The 11568-nt window shown below is 43.8% G+C and overlaps 1 protein-coding gene across 1 annotated transcript in view; it reads left to right on the top strand.

The window, feature by feature from the left end:
• Positions 1-4996: 4996 nt before the first annotated feature.
• ARK2C (arkadia (RNF111) C-terminal like ring finger ubiquitin ligase 2C) overlaps positions 4997-11568 on the top strand; it is a 97618-nt gene continuing 91046 nt past the window's right edge. The window contains exon 1 of the mRNA XM_058168109.1: positions 4997-5033. Coding sequence (XP_058024092.1) covers positions 4997-5033 — 37 coding nt within the window. The remainder of the gene's footprint in view (positions 5034-11568) is intronic.

The following is an 11568-nucleotide window of genomic DNA, read 5'->3' as shown; positions in this document are numbered from 1 at the left end:
CGTGCCACCTCTGGCACGCGTGCCATAGGTTCGCCACACTTGGAATATTGCATTCAGTTTTGGTCACCACGATGTAAAAAGGATGCTGAGACTCTAGAAAGAGTGCAGAGAAGAGCAACAAAGATGATTAGGGGACTGGAGGCTAAAACATATGAAGAACAGTTGCAGGAACTGGGTATGTCTAGTTTAATAAAAAGAAGGACTAGGGGAGACATGATAGCAGTGTTCCAATATCTCAGGGGTTGCCACAAAGGAGGGAGTCAAACTATTCTCCAAAGTACCTGAGGATAGAACAAGAAGCAATGGGTGGAAACTCATCAAGGAAAGAAGCAACTTAGAACTAAGGAGAAATTTCCTGACAGTCAGAACAATTAATGAGTGGAACAACTTGCCTGCAGAAGTTGTGGATGCTCCAACACTGGAAGTTTTTAAGAAGATGCTGGATAACCATTTGTCTGAAGTGGTGTAGGGTTTCCTGCCTGGGCAGGGGGTTGGACTAGAAGACCTCCAAGGTCCGTTCCAACTCTCTTCTTCTTCTTCTTCTTCTTCTTCTTCTTCTTCTTCTTCTTCTTCTTCTTCTTCTTCTTCTTCTTCTTCTTCTTCTTCTTCTTCTTCTTCTTCTTCTTCTTCTTCTTCTTCTTCTTCTTCTCCTTCTCCTTCTCCTTCTCCTTCTCCTTCTCCTTCTATATGGATACGACGCTTCTGATCATGTCTGCACCCCAATTTGGCCGACAAAACTTGGTGTGAAGAAATTGTATTTCTCCCCATCCTTGGATGAGATTCATAAACACATGCCAGTAGGCTGTGTACTTTAGAGGGAGCTTTGATAATTCACTTGTTCTGAAACAGAAGACCTTCCTGTACTGATAGCAACATACTTGACAAGATGTCCACCAACGGGACAAAGAGATGCAATTAAGGACAATCAATTTATCTAGTGCTTCATGTTACAGAATTTCTAAGGGCAGCAGGAAGGTGTCAAGAGCCTGATGAATGTCCTAAAGGCGAAGGATGCCCCGTAGTCAAGGAGCTCCTCTCTGTTTTCTTGGCTGAGGGAACCAGTGCTGTCCAAAGACATTTTCTGTGATCATGTGGCCAGCATGACTTTACACCAAAAGTAGAATGCTCTTGCCTTCTACTTGCATTTGAGAATAAGGTTAATAGAATAACAGTTATTAGGGACCTTGGAGGTCTTCTAGTCCAACCCCCTGCTCAAGCAGAGAATCCTATACCATTTCCAACCTCTTCTTTAAAACCTCCATTGATGGAGCACCCACAACTTCTGGAGGCAGGTGGTTCCACTGATTAATTGTTCCAACTGTCAAGAAATTCCTCCTTAGTTCTAGGTTGCTTCTCTCCTTGATTAGTTTCCATCCGTTGCTTCTTGTCCTGCCCTCAGGTGCTTTGGAGAATAGGTTGACCCCACCCCCCCTTTTCTTTGTGGTAACCGCTGAGATATTGGAAGACTGCTACTATGTCACCCCTAGTCCTTCTTTTCATTAAACTAGACATACCCAGTTCCTGCAACAGTTCCTTTTGCTTTCAAGCTTTTGAAAACTTTTGAAAATGCAAAAAAAAAAAAAAAAAAGAATTATATGCTTTCAAACTGCTAGATGGACAGGAGCTGAGGCAAGGAAGACAGTTGGTTTCAAATTCAGGCCGTTAGCTTACACCCAGTGTCTTTAACCATTGAGCTATAGCGCTGCCACTACCCACTGATAAATACTGCACTGGGTTATTTAAGGCAAAGTGTGACAAAACCAGTTCATGTGTTGGAATTCATTGTTGGAATGTATTTCTATGCAACAACTACAGTCCTATTCAACCAGTAGATGGCAGTATTTACAGGTTTGGATCTATGGTATATACTCTATGCTCTTTGGTTCTGAGCAGAGTTTCCTGTTTCCCGTTACAGTTGTATAGTTTAGCAGTAAAGCACATGGTGACTGTACTCTTTGTTTGCTCTGTGGTACTTTAGAGAAGCAGAATTTCTAACACACGGTTGTCACTTGAGATGCCAAAGCCATGCAGGCAAAACAGAATCTTTATGCAGCTCAAGCAACTGGATCATTTGGGATCAGCCCAGATGTAGCTGGGCATCCATTCAAATATCAGTATATATAACTCATTAAAAAAAGCTATATTTTTATATCCAATATATATAAAAACCTAAACTAAAGAGAAGAGTTTGAACCGGTAGTTTGGGTTCCAGGTTGCTAGCAGACATTTTGTTGAGTAAAATGCCCTCAGGACCTTCCAAGTTGACATTGGTCCCCACAAATGTAGAGGGCAACCAAATTAGAAGCCAGACCAGGTTTTGAAGTCCTTACAATTTTACAGCTGCTTGAGCGTTGAATTTACTGCTGAAGATCAATGCCACTATTTCAATCAATAATTGAAAGACTTCCAGGATATAGTGGCATAATTAGGAACCAATTTTGAACACTATCCACAGGATGTCAGGAAGGAATAACACTTCGCCATGCTTTAATTTTTAAGATGGTCTCTTCCCTCTTAGGACCTCATTTAATCACCTTGGTTGAAATGGTATAATTCAGACCGCAATTTCTAAGATATCAAAAACGAACTTTGTTTTTGTTCAAAATGTAGTTCCTGAATTTTTTTTCTTTTTTTTTTTTTGGGTCTGTCACAAACTCCTTTCATTCAATAAAGTCTCAGGAATATTCTTAAGACCAAATGTCTCTCTGCCATTGTTTAAATGGAATATTGGTTGCAAGTATTGGTAATGCCTGAAACAAAAAAAAGCATCATTAGTAAGACATTTATCTTAATTACCTAGAGACAGTGGTGGGATTCAGCCAGTTCGCACCACTTCGGGAAAACCGGTTGTTAACTTTCTGAACAGTTTGGCAAACTGATTGTTGGAAGAAATCATTAGGGCAGAGAACCGGTTGTTAAATTACTTGAATCCCACCACTGTCTAGAGATTCTACCCAGTAGTGATAACTGCGACTTCTCCCATTTTAATAAATCTTTTTTAATGTCATTCCAAGAGAGGTATTGTCGTGTCCCACTCCTCCTCTGACGGCCAGGTCTGGGAAGTCTGTATCAAGCATGGCCACGAAGCCTCTGCAGCTTTGCCAAATTCCTGTCAGAGTTCTCAGGGCAGGCAGGAATCCAAGGTGTGACTTCAGCAACCAGATGAGACTTTGCCTGACTCAAGGAATGCCAAAAAGCAGATCCTTTATATAGGCCATGAGGTGTGGCTCCATGACTCAGCACTTATCCAGGCCTGCCCCTCCCTTCCTTTTGCTGACGTCGCCTCTCCATTCTCCGGAAGTGGGGATCTGTCCACTTTTCGTCCTCCTGCTCAGCTGCCGGCAATTCTAGCTCGTGGCTGGCTTCTTGCTCACACGCTGTAGGGAGATTTGTTTGCTCAGTCTGTCCGGGCACGTGCCAGGGCTGGGGGCTGGAGGCATGCCAGGCCATTCTTCTTCACTATCAGTCTCTGGCTCAGATAGCAGGAGATGGGAGGGGCCCGGCTGAGGAGAGGAGGGCGGGCGAGGCACAACAGGTACATCATGGTTTTGTATTTGTGTTTGTTCACGTGGCCCCCAAATATTTCACTTTTTTCTCGACCCTAAAACCAGATTTTTTAAAATCAGTGTGCCACCATTCTGTACAGTCATATTCTTAATCAACATTGATGCTTTCTGCTTGTTTATTTTAAAACCTGCTATAGACCCAAACTCAAATAAAGACCAAACAAAATTTTGGCAGAACCAAAACAAACAAACAAACAATTTTGTGTACAAAAAAGAAAAAAAAGATGATCACATGAGCCCAGGACAACCAATTGAATAGAATAGAATAGAATTTTTATTGGCCAAGTGTGATTGGACACACAAGGAATTTGTCTTGGTGCATATGCTCTCAGTGTACATAAAAGAAAAGATACGTTCATCAAGGTACAACATTTACAACACAATTGATGGTCAATATATCAATATAAATCATAAGGATTGCCAGCAACAAGTTATAGTCATACAGTCATAAGTGGGAGGAGATGGGTGATGGGAACTATGAGAAGATTAATAGTAGTGCAGATTCAGTAAATAGTCTGACAGTGTTGAGGGAATTAATTGTTTAGCAGAGTGATGGCCTTCGGGAAAAAACTGTTCTTGTGTCTAGTTGTTCTGGTGTGCAGTGCTCTATAGTTTTGAGGGTAGGAGTTGAAACAGTTTATGTCCAGGATGTGAGGGGATCTGCAAATATTTTCACGGCCCTCTTCTTGATTCGTGCAATATACAGGTCCTCAATGGAAGGCAGGTTGGTAGCAATTATTTTTTCTGCAGTGTTTGAATTTTGATCACATCATCAATGGTCATAAGTGTGAGAAATGCCCATAAGTCACTTTTTTCAGTGCTGTTGTAACTTTGAACAGTCACTAAATGAACTGTTGTAAGTCGAGAACTCTGTAGGCAGGAGCCTTCTCCAGCACCACTGCTCAGAGGAGTCGATTTTCTTGTTACTAAGTGAGACAGCTGTTATTTCAGTTTTGCCCCATTTCACAACCTTTCTTGCCACTGTTGTTAAGTGAATCGCTGCAGTTCTTTCTCTGAGTTATGCGGTTGTTCAGTGAATCTGGCTTCCCCGTTGACTTTGCTTGTCAGAAGGTCGCAAAACGGGAATCACGTGGCTCCCTCGGGACACTGCGACCGTCATAAATGCGAGTCAGTTGTCAAGTGTTCGAAGGTAGATCATGTGACCGTGGGGATGCTGCAACGATCATCAGCGTGAAAAACGGTTGTAAGTCACTTTTTTCGGTGCCACCGTAGCTTTGAACGGTCGGTAAGTGAACTGTTGTAAGTTGAGGGCTATCTGTATAAGTTATCCCCTATAGCCAGGATGGCGAACCTATGGCACGCGTGCCAGAGGTGGCACGCAGAACCCTCTCTGTGGGCACATGTATCATCGCCAGCTGCTCTTCTGATTTTTGGTGCAAACATGCACGCCAACCGGCTGAACTTCGCGTATGCCGGAACCCCGGAAACGTGAAGATCAGCTGGCTGGTACGCAAGCGTGCACTGGAAATCCAAAGGTCAGGTGGACAGCGTGCACCGGAAACCAGAAAACCAGGTGGTCTTTGGGTTTCCAGGGCTCCGGTGCATACGCGCATTCCGGTTTGGGCACTTGTTCGCCATCACTGCCCTATAGATTTTGAGCAATAGAAACCACCATTGTATCCATTTGAAAGGATGAAAATATTCCAAAGCCTTTATATAGAAAAGTTTGATTGAGCTGTTGTGACTATTAAGAACAGCAGAGAATTAACTCATTCTCAGCGTAGTCCAAACTAAATCAAAACAAATTCTTCCTAACACAATTCTTCAGTCTTATCATCAGCCTTGGTCTAATTTGGCAAACTGCCAAAGGCTTTTCTTGGCAAAAGTTCAAAAGCAGAAGACGCCCACAAGAAATAAAGGCAGCAAGACAAGGAGCAATTCTATCAATGTTGTTTTCCGGCAAAGAGCCCAAACGCCGTTGTTGGTCTTTTAAGCCTTATGGGAAGGGCCAATCATCTCTTGGCCCTACTCCTGAGTCGTCCTCTTTGCTTTAGCTCTTCTTGCCTTCTGACAGCTCTTCTCATGCATGCATTAGGAACAGGCTCCCCCTGTTCCTCTGCCTCACTACTGTCATCCTCTGGAGGCTCCGGAGTTAGCACATCACTTGCCGATGGCCCTGGCCACATCTCTGCCTCAGACGCAGAGCCCTCATCCGGGCTTTCCCCAGCCTCCAGGACTGGTCCATGTTCTTCCTCAGCCTCATCACTGTCTGACTCCGCTGCCAGACTGCTGGCGGACCACAGCATGAGCAAGGGATGACTTGAAAACTGATCCCAAAAACTCAACACCCAAACCTTACCTTGTGTACAATGTGATATCAAAAATGGCTTTATGACCAGAGGAAGGTTCCATATCAATTTATGATACACACATAAAAACTATTCATTACCCTTAGTTCTTGATTTACTTCACTTCATGCCTGTTCAAAATTACAACAGCCGTGAAAAAAGTGTCTTATGACTATTTTTCACACTTACGACCGTTGCAGCATCCCCACGGTCGTGTGTTCAAAATTCAGATGCTCGGCAACTGACTCATATTTATGACGGTTGCGGTGGGTCACCTGATCGCATTTTAATGAGGTTCTGATGAGCACAGTCAATGGGGAAGCCAGATTCGCTTAGGAACCGTGTTGCTAACTTAACAGCTGCAGTGATTCACTTAATAACGGTGGCAAGAAAGGTTGTAGAATGGGGCGAAACTCACTTAGCAACCGTCTTGCTTAGCAACAGAAATGTTGGTCTCAACTGTGGTCCTAGCTCAAGGGCGCAAACTGGACACAGTTCAGTTTCCTCCTGGACCGTGTTCTGTAATTTTCTGCATTGTTGGCTGTGACTTCAGCTGACTGCTAGCTGCAGTTCGGCAGTTCAAATCTCACTGGCTCAGGGTTGACTCAGCCTTCCATCGTTCCGAGGTTGGTAACATGAGGGCCCAGATTGCTGGGGGGCAAGAGGCTGACTCTGTAAACCTCTTAAGGGAGGGCTATAAAGCACTGTGAAGCGGTATATAAGTCTTAAGTCCTTAATTATAAATCCACTATCTGCATGGTGGTGCAGTGGTTAAAATGCAGTGTTGCAGACTAACTCTGCCAGACTGAGTTCGATCCTGACCGGTTCAAGGTTGACTCGGCCTTCCATCCTTCTGAGGTGGGTAAAATGAGGACCCAGATTGTTGGGGGCAATAGGCTGACTCTAAACTGCTTAGAGAGGGCTTTAAAAGCACTGTGAAGCGGTATATCAGTCTAAGCGCTATTGTTATTTTCATATTGCTGCAAACACCCATTCTTTTTCAGTGTTGTTGTGGGAATAAGAAGATTGTGCCCCAGTGGAAAAAGATTGGGGCTTATTGCTGCAATTGTAGCAGTTAAGACACCATAATGTTTCCTGGAATGGGTCTGTAATCCGTTGTGACAACGTTGGTTATCAGTTCCTCGGAATGCCGTATGTAGTGGACGCTTATCAAATCTTTTCGCCCCAACTCACTGAATTGCTTGTTTTAGAAGAGCGTCTACTGCCAATTCTCTCTTCCAGACGCTGTGATTTCTCTCTAGGGCCTCTTCATACAACCAGCTCCTACTAAGTGTCTGTTCTAGGTTTACACCCTTTGCTGCAAATATTTGCCCCCTAAAGCTGTAGGAAAGGGCTTTCCCACAAATGGATCCTAATTCATTGCCAGTTTCTAGGTTTTCATTGTCTTATGATTCAGCCAATTTGCTAGACAATTAACAAAGATCCACCCTTTCCCCAAATCTATTCCTCCTCTTACTTGGTATTTTTATAGCGTGCAATATGTATTGTGGCTTTTGCACTGGATATGGAATGGAATGGAATGGAATGAAATGGAAAAGAAAAGAAAAGAAAAGAAAAGAAAATGTGGAACAGAATGGAACAGAACAGAGTAGAATATATGGAACGGAATGGAGTGGAGTGGAGTGGAGTGGAATAGAATAGAATAGAATAGAATAGAATAGAATAGAATAGAATAGAATAGAATAGAATAGAATAGAATTCTTTATTGGCCAAGTCTGATTGGACACACAATCAGACACACAATTTGTCTCCGGTGCATAAGCTCTCAGTGTGCATATAAGCATCATGATCATAGCCATCATAAAATACATTCACCTTAAATCATAAGATACAACACTTAGTGATAGTCATAGGATACTAAATAAACAATCAACATAAATCATACCAGGATATGAAATAAAACAATATAAATCATAAAGAAACAAGCAACAAAGTTATAGTCAAAAGAAGTTAAGGAGATAGGAAATAGGAAAGATGAGAAGAATAACAGTAATACAGCCTTACTAGATAGTTGGACAGTGTTGTGGGAATTGGTTGTTTAGCAGAGGGACGGCATGGCAGAAAAAACTGTCCTTGTGCCTAGTACTTTTGGCGTGCAATGCCAAATATCGGCATTATCTGCTTCTCTGAGCTGCTGCTGTTGCTTTTCAACCCACCTGATGCCCAGAAATGTATTAGAGATGGCTTACGTTTGTCTGCTTTTCTTTAAGAAGGGATAGAGAGCAGATTTTTGGCCTCTGGCTATCTCCTAAAGTGAATCTAAATGGGGGCTAAAAAACATTTATGCCTCTTGCAACAGTTCTTAGGGGGAAAAACAAGGACCGCAGTAAGCGTAGAGTTTGAAATTGTTATATCCTTTGTCACCATTTGTACATTTCACCATTGGAGCTTCTACTGTGCTAAGGACTACAGGTTGAAATTTAGTCCTTCTCTTTTGTAATTTTCCAGAGGAAAGGTTAGAATAGAATAGAGTAGAGTAGAGTAGAGTAGAATAGAATAGAATAGAATAGAATAGAATAGAATAGAATAGAATAGAATAGAATAGAATAACTGAGTTGGAAGGGACCTTGGAGGTCTTCTAGTCCAACCGCCTGCTCAGGCAGGAAACCCTCTACCATTTCAAACAAATGGTTATCGAAACTTTTCTTAAATACTGTACTTCCAGTGTTGGAGCATTCACAACTCCTGGAGGCAAGTTGTTCCACTGCTTTAATTGTTCTGTCAGGAAATTTCTCCTCACTTCTAAATTGCTTCTCTCCTTGATTAGTTTCACCTGTTGTTTCTTGTCCTGCCCTCAGGTGCTTCGGAGAATAGCTTGACTTCTTCTTCTTTGTGGCAACTCCTGAGATATTGGAACACTGCCATCATATCATGTATCTTTTCTTCTATGTACACTGAGAGCGTATGCACCAAGACAAATTCCTTATGTGTCCAATCACACTTGACCAGTAAAAAATTCTATTCTATTCTATGTCACCCCTACTCCTTCTTTTCATTAAACTAGATATACCCAGGGGTGGGCTTCAAAAATTTTAGCCAGGGGTTCTCTGTCCAGTTGCTGGGTAGGCGTGGCGTAGTTGGTCTCCTGCATCACGGTGGGGGGGAGGGCATTTTTGTTCATCCCCGGGCTCTGGAGGCCTTCCTCGAGTCTCCAGGAGGGTGAAAATGGCCTTCCCAAGCTCCAGAGGCCTTCTGGAGGCCAGAAACAGGCACGTTTCCAACCTTCCCAAACTTCCGGTAGGCTCATTTTTTGCCCTCCCTGAGCCTCTGTGGTGCCCTGCGCTTACCTGCATGCACGCAGCACAGTGCGCACCAAACATGTGCTTTCTGCAGAAAAAGGAGCCTGTTCTGTCCTCCTTCACCTCCGTCCAAGTGATGGCTTAATTAGCCGGCACTATCAGCTCTGGCAGCAGAATAGGCAGCATCTTCCAGATGCGTCACCCAGGAACAAACTTCAGCTCTTAGTTAATCAGTTGATTTGCCTGCTACAAAGAGGCACAGCAGCTCTTGCTGCCTTTATATCCTGTGGGGTGTGGTTCCATGACTTAGCACTTCCTAGGCCTGCCCACCCCTGCTTCTGTTGTTTCCTCCTCTCCTGTCTATGAAACCTAGGGTCCAACCAAGCCTGATAGCCATCACCTGGGTCTGAAGGTGTGGCCTGGGGTGGGAATGAGTCAGGGGATGGAGGCCTCATTATCTCTTCCACCTGGCCTGTCTCCGGCTCCTGGAGCTGAGCCAGGGAAGCCGGTGCTCCTGAGGTAAGTCCTGACGGCCCTTCCCCCTCACTTTCCAAGTCACTTTCTGGCAGGAGGCCCAGCTCCAAGTCACTTTCTGGCAGAAGGCCCAGCTTGGGGGGTGCAGACACAACAGAGCCATTTGAAGATAAGTAGAACAGCGAGGCGGAGAAACAGCTTTGCCGCGCGATTTAGAATCAAAATCACGCGGCACAGCTGATCATCGGAAATATTATTTCAGATGAACAGGTACACTGGGGTAAAAAAGTATTTAGTCAGCCACCAGTTGTGCAAGTTCTCCCACTGAAAAAGATGAGAGAGGCCTGTAATTGTCATCATAGGTATACCTCAACTAGGAGAGACAACATGAGAAAACACATCCAGAAAATCACATTGTCTGATTTGTAATGAATTTATTTGCAAATTATGGTGGAAAATAAGTATTTGGTCACCAACAAACAAGCAAGATTTCTGGCTCTCACAGACCTGTAACTTCTACTTTAAGAGGCTCCTCTGTTCTCCACTCATTACCTGTATTAATGGTACCTGTTTGAACTTGTTATCAGTATAAAAGACACCTGTCCACAACCTCAAACAGTCACACTCCAAACTCCACTATGGTGAAGACCAAAGAGCTGTCGAAGGACACCAGAAACAAAATTGTAGACCTGCACCAGGCTGGGAAGACTGAATCTGCAACAGGCAAGCAGCTTGGTGTGAAGAAATCAACTGTGGGAGGAATAATTAGCAAATGGAAGACATACAAGACCACTCATAATCTCCCTCGATCTGGGGCTCCATGCAAGATCTCACCCTGTGGGGTCAAAATGACCACAAGAACGGTGAGCAAATATCCCAGAACCACAAAGGGGGACCTAGTGAATGACCTGCAGAGAGCTGGGACCAACGTAACAAAGGCTACCATCAGTAACACACTACACCGCCAGGGACTCAGATCCTGCAGTGCCAGACATGTCCCCCTGCTTAAGCCAGTACATGTCCGGGCCCATCTGAAGTTTGCTAGAGAGCATTTGGATGATGCAGAAGAGGATTGGGAGAATGTCATATGGTCAGATGAAACCAAAGTAGAACTGTTTGGTAGAAACTCAACTCGTCGTGTTTGGAGGAGAGAGAATGCTGAGTTGCATCCAAAGAACACCATACCTACTGTGAAGCATGGGGGTGGCAACATCATGCTGTGGGGCTGTTTCTCTGCAAAGGGACCAGGACGACTGATCCGTGTAAAGGAAAGAATGAATGGGGCCATGTATCGTGAGATTTTGAGTGCAAACCTCCTTCCATCAGCAAGGGCATTGAAGATGAAACCTGGCTGGGTCTTTCAGCATGACAATGATCCTAAACACACCGCCTGGGCAACGAAGGAGTGGCTCCGTAAGAAGCATTTCAAGGTCCTGGAGTGGCCTAGCCAGTCACCAGATCTCAACCCCATAGAAAACCTTTGGAGGGAGTTGAAAGTCCGTGTTGCCCAGCGACAGCCCCAAAACATCACTGCTCTAGAGGAGATCTGCATGGAGGAATGGGCCAACATACCAGCAACAGTGTGTGAAAACCTTGTGAAGACGTACAGAAAACGTTTGACCTCTGTAATTGCCAACAAAGGATATATAACAAAGTATTGAGATGAACTTTTGATATTGACCAAATACTTATTTTCCACCATAATTTGCAAATAAATTCGTTACAAATCAGACAATGTGATTTTCTGGATGTGTTTTCTCATGTTGTCTCTCCTAGTTGAGGTATACCTATGATAACAATTACAGGCCCCTCTCATCTTTTTCAGTGGGAGAACTTGCACAACTGGTGGCTGACTAAATACTTTTTTACCCCACTGTAGCTTTTATTGCTACAGGTTTGTCCGAATTGGTGCGAACCTGTAGCATTTCACCCTGATTCTTTCCCTCCGTTAATTTCTGT

This window comes from Ahaetulla prasina, chromosome 2, assembly GCF_028640845.1.
Source record: "Ahaetulla prasina isolate Xishuangbanna chromosome 2, ASM2864084v1, whole genome shotgun sequence".
NCBI lineage: Eukaryota > Metazoa > Chordata > Lepidosauria > Squamata > Colubridae > Ahaetulla > Ahaetulla prasina.
The sequence above is the reverse complement of the archived record's forward strand: the minus strand, read 5'-3'. Positions and strand labels throughout refer to the sequence as shown.